Raw genomic sequence first — 24498 nt, 5'->3', positions numbered from 1 at the left:
CGTCTCCGAACTACATCTTCACAGTTACCATCTTTAGTTATACTAGACCCGAGATAGACAAAGGTGTTTACTATCTGGTATTCTTGTAACAAGTTAGTCAGTTGAATAGTGTCGAATCTGTCGACCACCATTATTTTTGTCTTAGCTTTATTGATTTTTAGACCAACTTTATTGCTTTCGTACTCAACTCTTCGCAGGAGATCAAACATTTCTTGTTCATTTGCTGCTATAAGTGTAGTGTCATCAGCAAATCTTAAATCGGAGATTTTCCTACCAGCTACTGTTACTCCACCGGCCCATCTTTCTAAAGCCATCCTCATGACATATTCACCATAAATGTTAAATAAGTCTGGTGACAACACGCATCCTTGTCTAACACCTCTCTCGGTCTTGAATTGATTTGAGAACTTATGATCTAGTCGTACTGTCGCTATATTGGACTGGTACAGACTTTTAATAAGTGTCACCAGGTGCATTGGTGCGCCCATTTCTATTAAAATTGACCACAGATTTATCCAGCTTACACAATCAAATGCCTTTTGGTAGTCAACGAAGCATATAATCATAGGTACTTGAAATTCTCTAGACTTTTCAATGAGTTATCTCAGGTTCAGGATTTGTTCCCTTGTACCTTTACCCTTTACAAACCCCGCTTGTTCCTGAGGTATTTGGTAATGTAGATAGGTTTTTAATCTGTTTTTGATGATATGTAACAAGATTTTACTAGCATGTGTTATTAGTGACAGTGTGCGGTAGTTTTCACATCTGGTAGTAGTTCCTTTTTTTGTGTAGCGGAATATAAATTGAGGTACACCAATCAGATGGCCATTTTCCTGAATTTCAAACAGCGACACAGATAGAATAGATGATATGTAATCCTTTGTCACCTAGTAACTGTAGTATTTCACATGGTATTGAATCAATGCCTGAAGATTTATTTCTCTTTAGTGATTTAATTGCATCTTTGACTTCAGCGAGTAAGACAGTAGGTTCTCTAGGGTAGTCAGAGGGCCACTGATTTTCTGCTGATACCTCGTTATTTTTATATAGCTCGCCACAGTAGTTTCGCCATGTTTCCAAGATTTCGTCAGTATCGGTCTTTAGATTACCTTACTTATCTATTACAGACCACGTTTGAGGTTTAAATTCTCTGGTAAGGAGTTTGATCTGGAATAAATCCCTCGGTTCATTTCGACAGCCATGTTCCTCTATCTCTCTGCATATTTGAGAGATGTAATCAGCTTTGTTTTGCGGCACTGTTTTCAGATTTCTTTCGATAACGCTCTGTATTCATCGTTTGTTCCGTATCTAGTTCTATGTTCTTTTCTGCTATGCCTATGCCATAATTCGTTTTCCTGATCACCTTTATAAATATGTTAAGAGGATTTTACTTCCAAAATAGTCTAAATATTCTTCATCCCTTTTTGTCATCATCCACGTTTCTGACGCCTAAGTGAGGATGGGCTTGATAAGAGTTCGGTATTATCAATTAGTTTTTTTATTAAGTAGTAGGAACCCAGAACCTCCCAGATTGGGAGGCGGTTCTGCCCACTTTCTCACACTGGGGAACATTATCACAGCCCCCTCATGAAGAGCATAAAAAATAATGAGAATGGCAGTAATAAAGCAGAAACGAAGAAGCAGACAAATTAGCAACCCTCCTCTACTTATGGTCCGGAACTTTATTGTTGACTAATGAGCCAAAGCCAAATAAAGCTTTTTTCCTGTGACAATGTATTGCTGTAATGTTGCAGTTTTTTCCTAGTTTAAAAACGACTTGTAACCTGGATACTGAAACGTCAAATAAAATAAAATCGCTTAATACCTGATAAAGTCCTTTTCATGAGCATTTTTCAGTGCGTCACAAATGATAGAAAAAAAAAAGGTAAATCCGTGATAATACACATTTATAACATTTATTCTAACATGGCATTTTAGTTAAATCTGACAGTTTGTCACATTTTATTTACAATTTGGCATAAAAACAAATCAATTGTGTTTATTGCATGTATAAAATGGTATTTTCTTTGATTTGTACAGTCTTATAAATTGTACAGATTATATTCGTAGATATATTATATAATTCGTAAATAATTTTTTCATTATAGCGCCATCTATCGACAACTAGAATAAATGTTATAAATGTCTCTAATCACAGACGTGCCTTATTTTCTGTCACATACAATTTAATGCGTTAGAAAGAAATCGAAAAATTGTAACGAACTGAAAGATGCTCATGAGAAAAAGAATAGTAGACTTTAAAATTAACAAAAACCGAATACTTAATTTATATAAAAAATATATAGCTTTATAGTATCGATTCTATAGAGCAGTGGTTTTCAATCTTTTTGAGTCATGTACCACAAAATACTTTTTATTATTTTTGGTACCACCTAACTGAAATACCTATCTAGCTAGGTAATGTAATTAACTATAATAGTGTTGCTGATTTTGTCAGTTTTTGCGTTGTGTGTACCACCGCAAATACTATGTATCACCAGTGGTACGTGTACCACAGATTGAGAACCGCTGCTATAGAGCATAATTTGCAGATCAACCAGACAGATAAAATTAAATAATGTATATCAAAAAATTATTTTGAAACTTTGTCCAGCGCTGGTTTAATTAAATGGCATCCCACTGGGCAATAAATAATATTTATTTACGAAAATTTCATATGTACAATGCTTAAATTACTCATCGACTAGGGCGCCTAACGTTTGACAACAAAGGTGTAGTTTCTTCCAAAGATCTTACATTTCTTGACCGTCGCGAATGCAGAGCTATGGCACTTTTCCTCATATTAATAGAAGCCGCCAAGTCAGGGCCTTCTAACCAAGTTACAGATTTTCGTAAACTCGGAGCAGCATTGGTATCACTGTCGAACCATACCACAGACTTTTCTGGTCGACTTTTGATACTATCACTTGCTTGATAAGTCACATCTGTAGTGCTAGCCACTTCTCTATCCCCTCGGAATAGAGATCTAGTTCGCATTACGGACTTTCTAGGTAACTGATCGTCGAAATGTACTTGTGTCGGATAGAAGTCCAAGTCGGAATCGAACAGATTGGGACCAGCCTCTTCTTGAACAGAATCGATAAAGTCTTGTGCATCTGGCGGAGGAACCCATGCGGGATTAGTCGTAGTGAAATGGATTAGCGATAGTTCGACTTTGCCATCCTCTCCTTGCAAATATTGATCGCCGTCTATACTACCTGATGTAGGATAGAAATGAGGATCGACTTGCCATTGTGGATTGCCGTGTTTCTTAACATCCATCTCGGCAAAACTACAAACATCTCCAACACCAACCACAGATACTGTAAAATTTCTAAAAAAGTCCACAAACTCCAAAGATCGTGGATACATCCAAGTCATCAGTATTAAAGGTGTCATTATGGGTGATATAAGATTTTCAAATATCGCAACGACACTCATTTGAAATAGTTCCTGAAAACTTTTTCTTACCCGCGATGTGTGAGCCTGCCCTTTCCAATCTGATGGTAAATAATGCGTATGAACCACTACGCATTCCAATAGTTGTTCAGGGCACCAAACTATCGTTTCATCAGGAACCAAAGATCTGCAGATAGCCGTAAGACCTCCCAATCCTGTCATTACAGATAAAACATGTTCTACAGCAAGTACATCTTCATCGTACAGTGCTAGTGCTATTAAAACAATAAATAATGAACCGCAAATAAATCCTACATATCTAGCAATTATCGAGGTGATAGGGCTACTGAAAGCCTCCAGATATTTCGAAGCTGGACGGTACGATCTGGTCAATCTGGCATGAAGCTCATGATCTAGTTCATTAAAGTGCCTAAAATACAATTTGGAATAGAGTGACCAATTTCTCATACCCATCCGACCAGGTTCACGTTTTATTAGTTCTCCGTAGCTGTAGAAAGTGTATAGAACCAGCCACAAAAACACAACTGGTGCGAGCATCAGATTTATCAAAAACAACCAACGAATGTGCATCTGTAGTTCATCTGCTAGCTTCTGTCGCAAATGATACTTTTTGTACTCCTCTCGTAGCTGCCAAGGGCTTTCGAATGGAGTCCTGAATAACAAGCCTTGTACGTTGTATCTAAAAATAATGATTAAGTCAATTTAGAAATGTAAAAACACTGATGGCACAGTTTGTGCCTTCATATTCATATTAAGCAAGAAACCCATTATGAACAGCCAGCACGGCACAGCCCGGCACGGCACAGGACAGTCCAAATTCATTTGTATAGTTTTAAATGCAACGTAACCCATTATGAGCAGCCAGCCCGGCCCGGCACAGGCCAGCACGCAAACGGAACGGCCGAAATTCTCCGAGTAGAATAAAATCCGTTGGAGTCGAACGGCCTCAACGGCCAGTCGGCGCCAGTGTGTCATAATTGTTATAAAATATTATATTGTTGATTTTTTAATTGAAAGCGCGTTGTTTCTTTTGAAATAATATGGACGAACTTTTAATTGAGAGTGTCAGAGAATACCCATTTTTGTATGATGCATCGGACCCAGGTTATCACGATAGCAAGAAAAAGGACAATGCATAGGTACAAATATCCGAACATTTTGATCAATGGACAGGTACGTACATTATCTTTTAACCATGAATTCGTTTTTTTAACATGATGCATATATTCATTAAAATTGTGCAGTTTATGTCTTTTAAAAACTTTTATTTTACGATAGTTTTTAAAATATATCATAGATGACATGATGCGTTTCTAAAATAAAATTAAAACAATACATAACATTTTTCTCCTATATAGAGATGGGCTAAATTATGGAATAAATTCATTTTCTCTAAAATGGACGGCTTTGGAGAAAAATCCCGAAACACGTCGATTTTTATTTTTAAATTACAATTTTTTGGCATATATTTCATACTAGTGACGTTATCCATCTGAGCGTGATGACGTAATCTATGATTATTTTAAATGGGAATATGGTTCGTGTGGCATCTCATTTGTGGCCAAAAAATACTTTTTTAATTAAATTAATTGACGAAAAGAGAAGAATGTATGCAATTTATTTAACTCAAAATACTTTTTAATGATGTCAGAAAATAGAAAAAATGTTTATTTGGCAAAAAAACATTGCTTTTCGCTTAAATTAAATGTTCAAACTGTCAAGAGGTAGGTGGGAGGCTGTTTGTGATTTAATTTAAGTGAAACGAAATGTTTATTTGTGAAATAAACATTTTTTTCTATTTACTGACAGCAGTACAATGTATTTTGAGTTAAATAAATTACATACATTCTTCTTTTTGCGTCAATTAATGTAATTTAAAAATTATTGTTTTGGCCACCCTGTATAAATAATGATATTATTGTTTATATTACTGAATAGAGGATTGAACACCCTTTCAAATGAGATGCCACACAACCCCTATTCCCATTTAAAAAAATCATCGATTACATCATTAAGCTCAGATGAATGACGTCTCTAGTATGAAATACAGTGGAACCTCGATTATCCGTCAGGGCACCGGACCAAGGGTATGACGTATAATCGAGAAGACGGTTAACAGAACATTAAAAAAATAAAAATCATACTGCTATGGTGACACACAGATATTAACTAATAATTTGTGTGATGTACATTTTTATTTTCGGCTTGCGATTCTAAAAATAGAACTCTAAAAGTACAGTCAAACCTCGATATTACGGACTAATTGGGGGAACGGGATGTCCGTTAAAGCCGAAAGTCCGTTGTATAAAAATAGGTTTAAAATCAATCAAATTTTTTTTTAATTATGTGGGTACTGTATATACAAATCTGTAAGTTAAAAAAGGAATAAAGTTTTGTTCACTACTTTTTTACTTTTCTACTTGATCTAAAAACTTTCTACAATATACTTCATTTGGTTGAAGAAATTATTCACTGATTCATGGGTTGAATAAGAGATGTATTTTTTGGCAAAACATACAATTAAAGTTGCGATCTTCGGAATTTAGAATACTTTCAGGGGGATTAGCAGGAGCATTGTCTAAAAGCAATAAACATTTCACCTCTTTAGGCAGTGTTACCAGTTTCTTCTCTTGAAATTTTCTCACTGCAAGTACAAATTCTTTAAAAAGAAATTTTTAAAAATATCTGGTGAACCATGCCCTATTAGAGCTATAATACGAAACGGGCAGATGATGCCTTTTGATGATTATATCTTTGACAACACTAGGTTTAAGAGATTTACCAACAATTATAGTAGTCAATCCATGCGGTCCATTGGCATTAGCACAAAGCAGTGCCGAGTTCGTGTCCTTGTTGTCTTTCCTTCTAGAATTCGATTTTTTTTGCATTCAATTTTTTTTACATTTGATCTGATTTTTTGTCCGTTATATCCGAAGTCCGTTAAATAGAGGTCCGTTCTATCGAGGTTTTACTGTATGGTATCATTTATCATTAACTATTTAAATTGAAATTTAATCCAGAGCCCTGAATAAGAACAAAAATTATTTACATAAAAAAATGCGGTGATGGCATAACTGCACGTGTACATTTCAATGAATTTCGTTTGGCTTATCGCAATGCTCAAACAAAATGAATTGATGACTCAATTTTTACTTGTGTATACAATATAACTTAATGGACCCTGACGGTTAACAGAGGTGACGGATAATCGAGGTTCCACTGTATATGCCAAAAAATTGTAATTTAAAAGTAAAAATCGACCTGTTTTGGTATTTTCTTCCAAAGCCGTCCATTTTAGAGAAAATGAATTTATTCGATAATTTAGCCCCTCTCTGTATATATTTTATTAATAAAAATACATTATCATTTATGGCAAATGATCATTTTTCCGGTGCCGTGCCGCGCTGGCCGTTACAAATGGGTTTTTGGACGGGCCGGCCTGTGCTGTGCCGTGCCGGGCTGTGCCGTGCTGGCCGTTCATAATGGGTTTCTTGCTTTACCCAAACGTATACAAAAAATATAAGTTACATAAACACTCATCTATCATCACACTTGAGGCAATAGCAATTCAAAAAGCACTAGACTATTTACAACAAAAAGATTACCGGAATGTAATTATCTTTTCTGAGTCACTTCAAGTCCTTAAAAATTTAATATCCAAATTAAATACATCCAATCATATTATATTTTGCATCCAAACAATTCTAAAAAAATTACAAGATCAAAATAAAAATATCAAATCTTTCAAGGTCAAAACACACGCAGGGATAACAAATAATTAATTTTGATGATAAAATTGCTAAAGAAAGCATATATACAAGTCGGAAAAAAAGAGCTATCAATAGAACATAATAAATATAGCTAAACAAAAAATAAAGAGGAAATAGTCCTGCTTGTGGCAAGAGTAAGTTTTTACAAATACAACACGATACACAAAATTATAAACCAAATTGAGAAAAAAACCTCTCAAATAAACCTCTACAATAAAGAAAAACAACTTAAATAAATATCACTTAAAGTCAGACAAACAATTCACAGCAATTAACTTATTAAATTTAAAAACAACAGTTTGCTTCTTAACCATTTCCTCAAGATACATCCCACTTTTTCGATTTGTAATGAAGTTGAAACCACTAGACAGCACCATAGCATAAATGAGCACTTAGTATGCGTCCATTTTACTATATTCCTTATACCAGCATCATTTTGAGTTGACCTTACCGAAGATCTGAAGATGGACAGTACCTTGTAGTGTCTGAAACTGGTCCTTTCATCCTTTGACCCAATAAAACAGATTATGGGTCAAGACGTCCATCAAGTTAGCAGAACAAAGTCAACAGAACACAATTATTCTTATACCATAATTAAGTGTAAATAAAATGCAAATTAATGTCCCAAGAAAAAATTTATTGCTCTTTTCTTTTGAAAGTTATCGCATGTTCTGCTAACTTGATAATCAAGCTAGCAGAACACTAGTTCAAAAATTTGATAAATCATTTATAATTGAATGCCAAAGTATTATCTGAATTAAATGCAAATTTAATGTTCCAAGAAAAAATTTATTGTTCTTCTTTAAAAGTTATCGCATGTTCTGATAACTTAATAATCAAGCTAGCAGAACAGTAGTTCAAAAATTGATAAATCATTTATATTTGAATGCCAAAGTATTAGCTGAATTAAATGCAAATTTAATTTTCCAAGAAAAAATTTATTGCTCTTCTTTTCATAGGAAGCATTAGGTGAATTGAGCTAAATTGTCTTAAAATTATCTGAAGAATCTCCTGTCTTTGTCGGTCGAGTTTCTGAACACCCTGTATATACATACAGGGCGTCCAGAAACTCTACCGACAAACGAAAACTCAGATAATTTTAAGACAATTTAACCAAATTCACCTAGTCCGAAAATGCTTCCTAAGGGAGCTAGACCTCTTAGGAAGTTATTAAGTATTAGTTTTTCTTAAATACCTCCAGAACGCTTCTAGTTAGAAAAACAAAAATTAGTACGCATATTTATCTTCCAGAGATAAATCGATTCCATCCATTGCGAATTTATAGTACCGATCATAGGCGTCTGTTTCGGGTAGGGTAATGTTTATTTTATCGCATAACTTTTTTGTCTTTAAATTTTAAGCAGTTTTCACTTTGGAATATTAAATTGTGAGGTATACTAGTATTAAAAGGTACTCTTGATTTAAGTCGGTAGGACACACCGTTTTCTAGAAAAATCGACTTGAACATTTTTCGTCTCTTGAATTTGAAAAAAAAAAAATTTTAAAAATTCAAAAAGAAAACGGTGTATTTTACCAAATTAAAGCAAGAGTATCTTTTACTACTAGAATACCTCATAATTTAATAATCTAGTGTCAAAAATGCTTAAAAATTAAAGACCGACGCATATGACCGATACTAGAAATTCGCAATTAATGAAATCGATTCTTCTCTGAAATATAATTAAACGTACAAGTTTTCGTTTTCCTAAATAGTTTTTTTATTTTTTTTTTGAGATTTAAAAAACTAAAAATTTTCAAATCGATTTTTCTAGAAAACAGTGTATCCTATCGACTTAAAAGAAGAGTACCTTTTAGTACAAGAATACCTCACAATTCAATAATCCAGAGTCAAAAATGCTTAAAAGTTAAAGACAAAAAAGTTATGCGATAAAGTAACCGTTGCCCTACCCAAAACGGACGCCTATGACCGGTACTAGAAATTTGCAATGGATGGAATCGATTTATCTCTGGAAGATAAATACGCATACCAATTTTTGTTTTTCTAAATAGAAGCGTTCCGGGGGTATTTAAGAAAAACTAATTACCAGACGCCATATTATAGCTCTAGCTCCCTTAGGAAGCGTTTTCGGACTAAGTGAATTGGGTTTAATTGTTTTAAAATTATCTGAGGAATCTCCTGTATTCGTTTGTCGGAAGAGTTTCTGGACACCCTGTATAATTAAATACTCTTAAAGTCAAGATGGCAGAACATACGATAACTTTTTTAAAAATAGTGCAATAATTTTTTTTGAGCATTAAATTTGCATTTCATTCAGAGGATACTCTGGTATTCAGTTATAAAAGATTTATTAATTTTTGAACTAATGTTCTGCTAGCTTGAAATCATGTTCATAACATAGCTAGCTTGAAATCATATGCGATAACTTAAAAAAAAAGCAAAATAATTTTTTTTTTGGACATTAAATTTGTATTTAATTCAATTTAATGTGGCATTCAATTAAAAATGATTTATCAGTTTTTGAACTACTGAAGAAGAGCAATAAATTTTCTCTTGGAACATTAAATTTGCATTTAATTCAGAGAATACTTTGGCATTCAATTATAAATGATTTATCAAATTTTTGAACTACCGTTCTGCTAGCTTGATTATCAAGTTAGTAGAACATGCGATAACTTTTAAGGAAGAAGAGCAATAAATCTTTTCTTGGAACATTAAATTTGCCTTTAATTCAGATAATACTTCGGCATTCAATTATAAATGATTTATCAATTTTTGAACTACTGTTCTGCTGGCTGGATTATTAAGTTAGCAGAACATGCGATAACTTTTAAAGAAGAAGAGCAATAAATTTTTTCTTGGAACATTAAATTTGCATTTAATTCAGATAATACTTTGGCATTCAATTATAAATGATTTATCAAATTTTTGAACTACTATTCTGCTAGCTTGATTATCAAGTTAGCAGAACATGCGATAACTTTTAAAGAAGAAGAGCTATAATTTTTTTCTTGGAACATTAAATTTTAATTTAGTTCAGAGAATACTTTGGCATTCAATTATAAATGATTTATCAAATTTTTTAACTACTGTTCTAAAACATGCGATAACTTTTAAAGAAGAAGAGCAATAAATTTTTTCTTGGAACATTGAATTTGCATTTAATTCAGATAATACTTTGGCATTCAATTATAAATGATTTATCAATTTTTGAACTACTATTCTGCTAGCTTGATTATCAAGTTAGCAGAACATGCGAAAACTTTTAAAGAAGAAGAGCAATACATTTTTTCTTGGAACATTAAATTTGCATTTAATTTAGAAAATACTTTGGCATTCAATTATAAATGATTTATCAAATTTTTGAACTACTGTTCTGCTAGCTTGATTATCAAGTTAGCAGAACATGCGATAACTTTAAAAAAAAGAGCAATAAATTTTTTCTTGGAACATTAAATTTGCATTTCATTTACATGTAATTATGGTATAAGGATAACTGTGTTCTGCTAACTTGATGGACGTTGGAAGGGAGGATCCAGAGGGGGGCACGCCCCCTCCCCGCGAGAATTTAAAAAAATATAAAGCTATAGTGGGATAAGATGGTCAAAAATGACCCCGCACCGATCAGCCCCGCTACTTATGTTTTCGATAAAGGATATTAAATTATGCCCTCATGCAAATTTTTAGCTTCCCAGAGGTCCTAAAACGTCTTAAATCGAGAAAAGAAAAATTTTTAGATTTTATTTTTTTGTGAGCGCAATTTTACTTTAAAAAATCTGAAAAAATTCAAGAGGTTGTATCTTTCGAATATAAAACAACCTAATTTTTTTCAGATTTTTGTAATAAAAAATAAACCCAGGAAAAATTTTTGAAATTTTCAAAAAATTTTTAGGTTATGATAATATGATTTGGCCAACTTTTTAATAGTATTTTTTTGAGTACTTTTTGCCGTTCTTTTAAATGGCTTAGGCAGAATTTTTAATATCTGAGCGGAAAGACCGAAAAAATCGAAAAAACCGTTTTTGGCTGTCTCGAGATGCATCTCGGGACAGCCAATTTTAGGATTTAGGATCCTGACTATAACAACTGAAAAAGAACTAAAATTGTGAATTTTGTCATAAAATTTGGTAGGTATGTGGGGTTATAATAATATTTGGAACAACATTTCCAAATAACTTATCGATATCTGTAACGCGAAGCAAACCGAATCGCATATCGAAAATTCACCCCGTTTGTGGATTCGCAGTAGGCCGCGTTTAAAATTTAAAGTTCAGTTGACTATTTTAAAAATTGTGAACCATCACCCTGTATGACTGTGCAAAATTTCAAATCTGTATTTTTATCTGTATTTAAATTTTTATAGCCGAAACATAAGGGTGTCTTCATCTTAAATGCGACACACTGTATCTTATCAATTTGATAATTTATTGCAACTAATATGTATTTTTTATAGATTCAAAATATACAATCAAAGTACTGACTAATTCACTAATTTTATCATAAAAAGTTCAAATTGATTGCATTGAAGTATTGAACCAATTATTAATATTAATAATTAATGTGTATTAATAATGTGTATATAATTATGTGTAATAATATTATAATATAATATACAGAGTGAGTTTTATGTATGGAAACCCTCAATTATCTCCTAAATGGCTTGCACGATTTTTATGGATTGTGGTGGGTTGGGGTTTTCTAATGTGGCCGATATTATAGTAATACTTACATTGTTGTCAGATCTTCCGTTTTTCTGAAAAACTAATTAACTTTGTCATTTCAAATGGAACACGTTTGCGTTTTGAAGTCCTTAAGAAATACTGATTATTTTACATGTTTTATTCCCTATACATAAAGGCCATAATTTCGGAGTTATTGCTACATTTATTTAAAAAAACTTTTTAAACAAATTATAAAAATCAATTTTTTCGGCTTGCGTTGACATTATTTTACGTTCTTTAGACCATTGGGAACAAAAAAGTTCTCTTGTAATTTTTCTCTAAAGTTAATCGTTTTAGAGTTATAAATAATTTAAAACTGAAAAGAAATCGAATAATTACGATTTTCAAGGTTAAAAAACACAAATCAAAAATATTATTTTTGAAACTGCCAAGTATAGAAATTCAAGCTAAAGCCTTATTTTATCAGTTACCAATAAGTAATTTGAGCTTGTTTCATTCTAAAATATTGTTTTTTAGTTGTTAATGCAGCCCGATCGCCCGTCCTCTCATATGCGCTTCATTAACATTTATTAAAAAGCAATGTTTTAGAATAAATCGTGCCAAAAAATTTTATAGCGAGCCCCTGGAAGAAGGGTTTGGGTACTCCGAAGTTTCAAAAATAATGTTTTTTATTTTTGTTTTTGAACCTTGAAAATCGTCATTATTCGATTTCTTTTCAGTTTTAAATTATTCATAACTCTAAAACGATTAACTTAAGAGAAAAATTACAAGAGAACTTTTGTGTTCCCAGTGGTTCCAATGGTCCAAAGAACGTATAATAATGTCTACACAGGCCGAAAAAATTGATTTTTATAATTTGTTTAAAAAGTTTTTTAAATAAATGTAGCAATATCTCCGAAATTATAGCCTTTAGGTATAGGGAATAAAACATGGAAAATAATCAGTATTTCTTAAGGACTTCAAAACGCAAAAAATATACCATTTGAAAGTTATAGTTCCATTTGAAATAACAGTTAATTAGATTTTCAGAAAAACGGAAGATCTGACAACAATGTAAGTATTACTATAATATCGGCCACATTAGAAAACCCCAACCCACCACAATCCATAAAAATCGTGCAAGCCATTTAGGAGATAATTGAGGGTTTCCATACATAAAACTCACTCTGTATATTATATTATAATATTGTTACACATAATTATATACACATTATTAATACACATTAATTATTAATATTAATAATTGGTTCAATACTTCAATGCAATCAATTTGAACTTTTTATGATAAAATTAGTGAATTAGTCAGTACTTTGATTGTATATTTTGAATCTACAAAAAATACGACTATATTAGTTGCAATAAATTATCAAATTGATAAGATACAGTGTGTCGCATTTAAGATGAAGACACCCCTATGTTTCGGTTATAAAAATATATACAGATTTGAAATTTTGCACAGTCATACAGGGTGATGGTTCACAATTTTTAAGATAGTCAACTGAACTTTAAATTTTAAACGCGGCCTACTGCGAATCCACAAACAGGGTGAATTTTCGATATGCGATTCGATATGCGATTCGAATTGCTTCGCGTTACAGATACCGATAAAGGTTATTTGGAAAAGTTGTTCCAAATATTATTATAACCCCTCATACCAAATTGTATGACAAAATTCACAATTTTAGTTCTTTTTCAGTTGTTATAGTCAGGATCCTAAATCCTAAAATTGGCTGTCCCGAGATGCATCTCGAGACAGCCAAAAACGGGTTTTTCGATTTTTTTGGTCTTTCCGCTTAGATATTGAATATTCTGCCTTTGGCATTTAAAAGAACGGCAAAAAGTACTCAAAAAAATACTATTTAAAAGTTGGCCAAATGATATTATCATAACCTAAAAATTTTTTGAAAATTTCAAAAATTTTTCCTGGGCTCATTTTTCATTACAAAAATCTGAAAAAAATTAGGTTGTTTTGTATTCAAAAGATACAACCTCTTGAATTTTTTCAGATTTTTTAAAGTAAAAATGCGCTCACAAAAAGATAAAACCTAAAAATTCTTCTTTTCTCGATTTAAGACGTTTTAGGACCTCTGGGAAGCTAAAAATTTGCAAGAGGGCATAATTTTATATCCTTTATCGAAAACATAAGTAGCGGGGCTGATCGGTGCGGGGGCATTTTTGACCATCTTATCCCGCTATAGCCTTTAAGGTACATTCCATGTCAAATCACACAGTCAAAAACTTGAAGATCTCAGATTTTTCTGAAATTTGGTGTATAGCTTCTGCGTAATATATAAATAAGACATTTAAGCCTGTCGTTTTTTTTTCTTGGATGTTTTAAATATCATTTTTTCGATTTTACAGTGATTTGGTATTTCCTTAAATAAAGTTGTATATTTTATCATACAATATCAATGAAGAAAAATGTTTCAACAGAAGGAAAGACTCAAAAATGTCATTATACGGCATTATAACAAGTTATTTTGATGTTTTCGATCAAATTTTAGTCTAGAAAACGTTGAAATACCGCTCTTTACATTTTCCTCAATTCACAAAATACATGTCCTTCGCTTTGGCTGAAAATTTGCCCACAGATAGCCAGAATACAGGACTTTTAAGTGGTAAAAAGAATTTTTTTACAACAAAAAAAAGTTACATGCAATAATATCAGTCAAAAATTATAGTCGTCTACTCTAAGTATGTACAATTAATTCGGAAAATATCGACCGCACGAAAAAAATTGTTAAAAAACAAATTGTAAAAATTGTAAATGCGATTTATTTGGAACAATTTTAGTTCCTACTACTTTTGTCGAAAAGTTAAAAATGGCGGAGGTATTGAACAAAAACAACTACTATAAAACCAATCAGGTCTTACGCTGGTGCATTTACCGCATACGCACTACCTTAAATATTGATTTTAACAAAACATGAAACAGATCAAAATTGTATAAAATTTAATTCTCTTCATTTTTATATGGATACATTCTTGTCGTAAAACTAATAATAAACGAGATAATTCAAGAATTATGCTCTAACTGACACTATTTTCCCCTTAGCTCGGAAAATATGGACAGCACAAAAAATTTGTAATAAAAGAAATTATAGGAAATCGCGTTTTCAATAATTTGAGTCCTCACACTGTTTGTCAAAAAGTTGAAAATGGCGGAGATATTAAGCAAAAACGGTTCTCCTTTAAAATTAAGATGGCGACTAAAGCAACGGCGGAATTCATTCGTGATTTTAAATTTACTCTACTATTGACCCCCCTTCTACTTATTTACTTAATAAGATAAGAAAAATAAAATTTTGGGCAGCTCGACGTGCAAGGGTAAATGCTATCCCGACTAGACTATACACTTTTGACTGATATTGGATGAACTTTTTTTATTGTAAAAAAAATTAAAAATCCTTTTAAGTACCGTATTTTGGCTATTTGTGGGTAAATTTTCAACCAGATCGAAGAATGTTATTTTGGGAATTGATGAAAATGTAAACAATGGCGTTTTAACGTTTTCTGGACTAAAATTTTATCGAAAACATCGAAATAACTTGTTATAATGCCGTATAATGACATTTTTGAGTCCCTTCTGTTGAAACATCAAATCACTGTTAAATTGCCACAAATGATATTTAATACGTTAACTGCTAGACAGCGGTTAGCTGTCCCCATGAAGGTCCCTTGGGTACTTGGTATGAGGTACTTCCTATATCGGTCCCTCCTAGGGACCGCCGCCATTGCGCTAAACATGTTAAAACACTCAAAGAGAAAAAACGACTGTTTAGGTTTAAATGTGTTATTTTTATGTTACGCAGAATCTATACAGCAAGTTTTAGACTCATTTGAAATGGACTCACATGTGCAACCCATTCATCATATAAATCTTACCTTAGTGTTTTAGTCCAAAAAACTACTTCGCCCACAAAAGGTATGTTCAGTCTTGGCGGCAACAAATGTTTATTGACCATAGCTACCATATAGTTTTCTTGTCTCAATATCCTATGATAAATATCTAACTCTGTGAGCTCTCTTTTATGGATACACATCTGCTGCTCTATTTGTACATCTTTAATTTTCGCAATTATATCACACCAAGTTAAATTATCTAGTTCATCGTCGTTTACTTTTAAGGCAGTGTTGTAAAATTGTTTAATATCCCAGAAATGGAAAGTTTGGTAAAATCTCAAGACAAGCATAAAAAGTAAAAAAGCTATTGCAATAAGAACTAGAAACCAAGTGAATAAACTAAAATTACCAACGGTTTCACCCACAGGATAAACAATTTCATCTAGAGTTACTTTTGTATGGTTTCGGACTTCTTCCCATCCAAATAAAACTGGATAGTTAATTCCGTGAAAGAGGTAGACTGTTAATATGACAACAAAAATGAATTTTCCTAGTCCGGAGAGTTCTTCTAACATTATACACATGAAACCATGCCGCTGATGATACTTGTACATTCTTGTAAAAAATGAATCTAGATCTTCTATGTGATTCCATTTTGATCTGGTAGGTTCAGCAACATGAAAAACTATTCCTTGTTCATCTTGATCATGAGCTGTATCTTGTAATGTTGAATAGTTCTGCATTGTCATTCCGGTTTAGCTGCAACAAAAAAATATAGAAAATATTATAGTTAATATACAGTGAGTCTTGTTTTGGGCAGACAGTAACTACAGTTAGTGATTTAAAAACGAAAGGTATGATATAATAATAAATGTTAGCAAATAAAAAGACTGGGTAGATAGAAATTGCAAAATCACACCTATAGTGCCACCATACAAACTGAATTTGCAGGAACATAACTCCTGGAACATGATTCCAGGCGGAATTTGTGTTGTGAATGTACCTTGTGTTACGTTATGACTTTTCTATGATCTTTTAGGCACTAATGTTTAGTTTTAGTTGACTTTATTTATTTTTACTAACTTACTTCTAAACAAATGAAAAACACTGAATTTATATCCTTTATTTTACAAACTACGATATCTAATTTATTTATTACATCAAATCTACTATATATATACAGGGTGTCCCAGACTAATTTACCCACGCTATATCTCTTAAACGAATAGAGATTTTCGAATGGGACAAAAAGTGGTATATTCTACTTGTAATACACTTTAATATGGCGTAGAAAAAAATCATCCCCTAAATATTAATCCCTTAGTTACAACCCCTAACTTTAATTTTTTTAATAGCACCCTGTATATTTTTTTATAGTTTTGGATGTGGTCTTCTATCGTCTATTCAACACATTTTTTGAAAATAAAATCGGTTCGTAAATAACCAAGAAAATATCAGTTTAGTTTTGTTAATTATGTGTCCCAGACTAATTTATCCAGGCTATATTTCTTAAACGAATAGAGATTTTCGAATGGGAGAAAAACTGATCTATTACACTATTACATTTGTAATACACTTTCATATGGTGTAGAAAAAATTCATCCCCTAAATATTCATCCCTAACTTACAGGGTGCTATTAAAAAAAATAAAGTTAGGGTTGTAACTAAGGGATGAATATTTAGCTGATCATTTTTTTTCTACGCCATATTAAAGTGTATTACAAATGTAACAGATCAGTTTTTGTCCCATTCGAAAATTTCTATTCGTTTAAGAAATATAGCCTGGATAAATTAGTCTGGGACACATAATTAACAAAACTAAACTGATATTTTCTTGGTTATTTACAAACCTATTTCATTTTCAAAAAATGTGTGGAATAGACTATAGAAGACCACATCCAAAAACTATAAACAAAAATATACAGGGTGCTATTAAAAAAATTAAAGTTAGGGGTTGTAACTAAGGGATGGATATTTAGGGGATGATTTTTTTTCTACGCCATATTAAAGTGTATTACAAGTAGAATATACCACTTTTTGTCCCATTCGAAAATCTCTATTCGTTTAAGAGATATAGTGTGGGTAAATTAGTCTGGGACACCCTGTATATATAAAATACACGGGTATTTTAGGCGTTAACGCCCTTCCGGTAGGGATCTATGGAGGAGTATCACCGAGCCGCAAGCCCTTATCCCTTGCCGTACTGCTCCCTCATAGGCTGATCAGACGCCCGCATATTCCAGTCTAAGCACCAAATTCATATTTAGAATTTTATACTGACTCGTTAGCCTTTTTTGTTTTCCGATGACCTGGCTGGGCTCAAACTCGCATACCTCACGTCGAAGTGAAGTGGCGGTCAGCCGCTAGTCGCACTGAGCTGGCTGATCGACTTCACCAAATCTACTAATTTATCTAATTACAAATTCAAAAATATACCGCGCCCGTTACATATCAAAGTACACCGACGGTTTCAAGTTATTTATATTTATTTCAAGTCTATTTATATAGTTATGTACAATTAGTCTACTGATTTCCAGAAAAATCGAAAAGTAAATATTATTTAAAGAACAATAAAAAAGGTTTACCGATGGCCTTCTAGAAGCGCCGATTGTAACAAAAACAAGTTTCTATTTGTCTCGTCTACAGAGAGGGTCAGACAGTTTGATGACAGAAGCTTCCGGAACGAAATAGGCCAGGTTATGAGCGGCCTATAAATAATGTCACACTTGTATCAGTAATCATGATATGCTTCAGTTGCAAACCTTGTGCTTAATTTTTTATTTAACAAAATCTGAAAAAATATGGAAAATTTTTGCTTTTTGAACCCATATTTTCACTTATAACTCACCTATAACTTTGTTTATAACTCAAGAGATATTGCTCTAACAAAAAAAATTATACTTAGAATATAAAAGTTTCGTCGTTCAGTTTTACTAGATGTTCATGATATTTCACTAGATTGAAATTGAGAATTTACATAATGTTTATTGTTTAAAAATAGCAATAATTGGGAAAAATTGCAAAAAAAATGAAGTGTCTCCATAATTAACAGCCTTCGTATTGCGCCTAGAAAAACTCTATAATATGACTTGAATATGTGCTAAAATTCATTAGGATCAGTTTAACAGTTTTTTCATAATAATTTTGCAATCCAGGGCCTGCAGAAAAATTGCAAATTTTTGCAAAATAGTAGAAAATAATATGAATATAAAGAATTGAAAGAAAGCTTTCAAACACACTTTGAAAAATTTTAATCTGTCAACTAGGAGCGCCTCCATAATTTTTTAAGTTATGGTTGTAAAAAAGTGGAAAAAGGAAAAGGTGGCAAAAAGTGAATCAGGGAGTTCAAAATCAGAACTTGACCGAAAAAATGCATTTTCTTCTTTCCTGTAGTCCGAATTTAATCTGTTTTTAATCGATGCCTTTTTACATTATCTCAAACACCTATTTTAGTTGCAAAACAGAAAATTTGCAATAAATATTTTTGTTTGTCGTGCCATGGGCTAGCCTTAACACCATAACTTTTAAAAAAATTCCCTAGGATCTCCTAGTTGAGTGATTTTAATTTTTCAAAGTATGTTCGAGAGTATGATTCTTTCTTTATGAGAATAAATTTTCGATTATAACGTGTATATTTTAAAAATTTTGGCCCAGCATAACTTTGCAAATTAGCAATTTGTTTTGCTGACCCTGGATTGCAAAATTATGCAAAAACTATTAAACTGATTCTAATGAAATTTCGCACATGTTTCAGTCATACTATAAAGTTTTCCTAGGCAGAATATGAACGCTATGTCTGTGGTGCTAAAGCAAAACCCGATATGTCAAAAAACGTGATTTTGGAGCAGATGAGTTTAAAAGTTCGCGGTGTTGTTGTAATAGTGGACATATTAGAAACAATTTTATTATCGACTGGTTACATGGATGCGTTTAGCCATGTAGGGTTTTGTCATCACATTCTTCATCGCTCAATGTACATATTGGCATTAAGAAAGAAAAATCGATAATTTTTGACTATCAGGTTTTGCCTTAGTACCACAGATATGTTATGTTTTACCCCGTTCCATGCGAACGACCAGAAGACGTCATTTGCTTGAGGCTGACTATATACTACACAGTAATTATGTGCTTGTGCCAATTATTGCTATTTTTTAAACAATAAACATTACATTTTCAATTTCTAGACCTAGACAATAGATGACACTAACAATGGTATATGGAGAATAAGGTTCAACCACTAGTAATACTAATACAGTAGACTCCCTCTATTACAAGAACTGAAATGGTGGACTAATTACCTCGTTACAAGCGGATCTCGTTATATCAGACAACAATAATATTGTGCATACCACCGCCACTGAAATGTTTTGATGCTTCTTACGTAGTTTATTAGGTGTCGTTAGTCGACATCACCAATAAAATTTGGCAATCGTACTTGTCTTTGTTCCTACAATATTAAATATCGGTCGATAGATAAACAAATTACCGGCGGTGGAATTTATTACAGTACTTTTCTCCATAAGCACGCAGATGTTGGGCATTCCTGTTTACAGGCAGTTATGGTATTTATTTATGGCCATCACCACGCCAAAAACTGGTAAAGAAACATATTCTTCGACTTCATTTTTCCTCATTATAACCAAATATGCCTCGTTATAGAGGTGTTACAGTTCAATAGGAATTTCATGGGACATCTAGTGTACCTCGTTATAAGCGAAACCTCATAATACCCGTGTTCGTTATTGAGAGAGTCTACTGTACTTTTGAAAGACAGATATTGGGACAGAAAGGAGGATATTGGGACCCGTTTGTGACAATGGTATATGGTGAATAAGGTTCAACCACGAGTTATAACAATATTACAAAGAACCCTCCATTCGCTGTGTGCAAGTACTCGGAAGGGATACGCGAAACAATCGTGCACAATAGCGGAGAAATATTGCAACATTCTTAAATAATTCATATTGTCAATTGAAATTGTCAAATTGACGTACATTTCATACCTATTGTCATTTAAGAAGAAAAATTATATATTGCTTCACAATATTGATATGATATGCAATTATTATATAAAGGTAAATTTAATTAATTGTATTTTGCTTGCAGTACTGCATTTTAATAACTAATTTTTTTTACTACATACAATTGTTTACGTTTTAATAACAACCTAAATCTTAGATTTTCTCTTATTATTTTTTTTTGACTATGGCCTTGACAATTATCCAGTAACTAGGACCATATGATTGGCCAATATAATTAAAAGTGCAGAGCGAAGAAACCAGGTGTCGCTTTTCCGAACTTGCACGGTCCCAATATCAAATTATGCAAAAATACAAAGATTGTGCTGGGCAGGTCACCTTATAAGAATGGATAATGACAGAACACCACCAACGCTTAGCGAAACTATGGTGGAACGTCAGCCAGTAGGAAGTGGTGGATAGAACCTATGCTAAAGAGATATTGAGGGTGGAGAGCAATCAGGTACATTGGAGGAGAATAATAATAATAATAATTGGAGGCAGATGCTGGGGGAGGCTGATCAGGGTCAGACTTGGGCTGTAGAGCTAAAGAAGAGAGAGAGAAACAAGTCATTTATATAAATATTTGACGAGTAATTTAGTAATAATACTAATTTAAGGTTTTATGTACAGTGGAACCTCGATTATCCGTCTCTCCATTAACCGTCACCTCTGTTAACCTTCAGGGTCCGTACATAAGTTGTATTGACTACATAAGCAAAAATTGAGTCATCAATTCATTTTGTTTGAGCATTCTGATAAGTCAAACGAATAGTTAATTTGTTATGAGGAGGCAAACGGCTATCGATTGATAACAGATTGAGAAGCTGACACAAACTTAGAATTTGACGGTGGCGATGTCGACGGTGCCATTGCCAATTTGCCGAGTGGTATTCTCGACTACTCGAGAAGAAGAAGCCAATAAAGTAGATTGCATGATCTTACGCCGATTAATAAATTCAGCCGTTGCAAAATGTGAAGCAACAGTAAAACAAACTAAGATTTCCATTGGAATTTATCCAAATTTATTTGACTGTACAACACAGATCCCTCTTATATTTTCATACAAAATATACAAATAAAATTTGAGAGTTGTAGGTACTATGAATTTTTAATTTTTTTGTAATGTTCTGTTCACTGTCTTTTCGATTATCCTTCATACCCTTGGTCCGGTGCCCTGACGGAAAATCGAGGTTCCACTGTATATGTAAATGAAAAGAATGTTCCAATTTTAATTTTTAAACAGTTTGAACAATGTTTTTGCATGTCTATGTAAAAAATAACAAAAAATTCGTTATATAAGCACATATATTAAGAATCCATGGGGTGTTACATTTTTAACACCACATACAAAATGTTTATTTTTAGTTCTTATCATATAAATATATTGTAGATAAAATGAAAATGAACCAGAGGTTAAACGTTTTAAGAATTTTAGGTCAAATTTAAACGCAAATCAAAGCACATAAATAAATCCTTCAAAATAAAAAATAAATGTTGATATTTATAGAAAAAATGGCGATGACAATGCCACTCCAATTCTAACCAAAACAAAAAACAGCTGATGAAGTTTAGCAGAATACTTACTTTTGTTAAAAATAATAAGTTGATCGTATCCAATGTAGGTATAATCTCCCCAAAAACATGGTCATCTAGGTTTATGTGGATGAAATAAATGTGGAACGCAATAATTTTTTTTTAAATATAACAAAGAAATTGACACTTTGTGCTTAAATGTAAAGACTCACTCATGTCATAGATAAATGGTTTAGTCATCTATGGATCATGTCTTGTTGAAAAAATCACAGTGGGGTAAATAGCATGCTTTTCATGCAAAATAAGTTACTGTTTGTTGTTTGTTACAATCACCATCAATTTTTTAATTTGTTTTTCTCAAATAAAATGAAATCTTTCACGTTAATACCAAATTTTAAAAACTAAATTTCTTCTATTTTGTGTATTGAACAGTAACTGTATGTATTTCCTCTTTCTATCTCTCTTTACGATGTTGTTCCTTGGTAGATCTATCTCGCTTAAAACATAACTGAATACTATTTTGATCCAAGTGTATAAAAAAGAGAAGTTTAGTTATCAAATCATTGGCGGGTAGAACGGGGTAGAACAGATTATTACTTTGGTAAATATATTTTTTACAAAAAACCAATACAGAAGTAAAAACTTCGAGATGTATTCTGGTATAAAATCGTTTATACCAGAATACATCTCGAAGTTTTTACTTCTGTATTGGTTTTTTAAACTATGGTATACAGCCAACTATTGGGATTTTCCCATTGATTTTTTATATTTTTACCTGTTCTGTGGTTCATGGTTCATACAAACAGGGCCGCCGAGAACATTTTACCGGGGCCCGGCGATGTAAAGGTCCCGGCGTCGACCAGACCAAAGACGTAGTTTTTCCCGTTTTTTTTTGCTCTTCATTTTATGCCCATAATGCGTTTAATACTCGGCTATATTTAATATTATGAACTTCAATCGATTTTGTTTAAAATTTTAACAGCAATAAATCACAGGAGTCAAATACTACAGTGCAGTCAGATAGAACTGTGGTATGGATATGGAGATTAAAAATATATCAGGGCTTCTAGAAGATTTACAAAAAATCAGAAGAATCTATGTTGAAGAATCTAAATTAGTTGCCAGCAATTATAGAATAAATCCAGAATGTACATGACTCTGACTCTATGTTAAGCTTTGTCCATAAAAGTGTATAATTTTCAGTGACAATAAAGCATATTTCTATTCTATTTAAGACGGTTAATACAACAATTTTAGACGGAACAATAACCACATTTTTAGACGGTTTTTCGGAAATAACTCAAAAAGTAAGTATTTTGTCAAAAAACATTCTTAAGAAAAATATAGCCTGTGAAAAAGTGAAAAAATGGTGTGTATATTAGCTCTCTACAACTAGCAGAACCAGAATTATAGCTAATGAAATATAGGTTCATATTCGTCAAATTCCAAATCGAATATTTTAACGTGAGATAACCAAAAAATGAAGCACATTTTGGGGAAAACTCATTACAACTTATTTAAAGTGTTTAAAAAATCTTTATTTTTGTTTTATAAAAAAGATTTCTAGCATCAAAAGTAAACAAGTTACGCTTAAAATAAAGTTGGTCCCTTTTTGTTGGTAAAAAAATCGTGAAAATCACCCCCTAATTAGCACCTCAAATTAACTTGACCGTTACCACTTCACAAGTTTCTTTATTCGCTTATGTATTGTTTATATAATCTGTAAGTTTCATCGGTTCAAAGGCTTTATTTTTGAAAGAGCTGTAGTTAAAAGGGCTTGAACGATTCTCTAATTACGAGTGGGTGCAAATTTAGAAACACCAAATCTGAACCAATTTTTGTCTTGCAGAAAAAACAAAAAAATAGAAAATATTAAGAAAAAAAAAGCCGACATTTTTTATTGTTTGAGATTTTTGGTATCTCCAACAATTTGTAAGTTATTTTGAAAAAAAGAATTTTTTTCAAAATTAAAAATTTTATTTTAAAACCAATTTTCTTCAAAAATAAGCATTTGGAATCGATGAAACTTACAAATAATATTATAACCACAACGTAACTAAAGTAACTTGTAAAGCGGTAATGATTAATTTCATTAAAGTTGCTAATTAGGGGTTGATCTTCCCGAATTTTGTTTGCCAAAACAAAATTGACCAACTTTATTTTGAGCGTAACTTGCTTACATTTGATGCTAGAACCTTTTTTTATAAAAACATAAATGAACCTTTTTTAAAACACTTCAAAAAAGTTCTAATGAGTTTTCGGCAAAAAGT

General features: G+C 32.3%; 1 protein-coding gene across 1 annotated transcript; it reads right to left on the bottom strand.

Moving 5' to 3' along the window:
* Positions 1-2641: 2641 nt before the first annotated feature.
* LOC114326964 (autophagy-related protein 9A) lies at positions 2642-22688 on the bottom strand. Its single transcript, XM_028275453.2, has 3 exons — positions 22280-22688; positions 15717-16433; positions 2642-4099 (listed from the first exon to the last, which is right to left on the bottom strand). Exons 2-3 carry the CDS (start codon positions 16421-16423, stop codon positions 2698-2700), a joined length of 2109 nt encoding a protein of 702 aa, XP_028131254.1. The 5' UTR covers positions 16424-16433; positions 22280-22688; the 3' UTR covers positions 2642-2697.
* Between the last annotated feature and the right edge of the window lie 1810 nt (positions 22689-24498).

This window comes from Diabrotica virgifera, chromosome 1 (assembly GCF_917563875.1).
Source record: "Diabrotica virgifera virgifera chromosome 1, PGI_DIABVI_V3a".
In the NCBI taxonomy this organism is placed as follows: domain Eukaryota; kingdom Metazoa; phylum Arthropoda; class Insecta; order Coleoptera; family Chrysomelidae; genus Diabrotica; species Diabrotica virgifera.
Note: the sequence above shows the minus strand (reverse complement) of the source record. Positions and strands in the feature narration are given on the sequence as shown.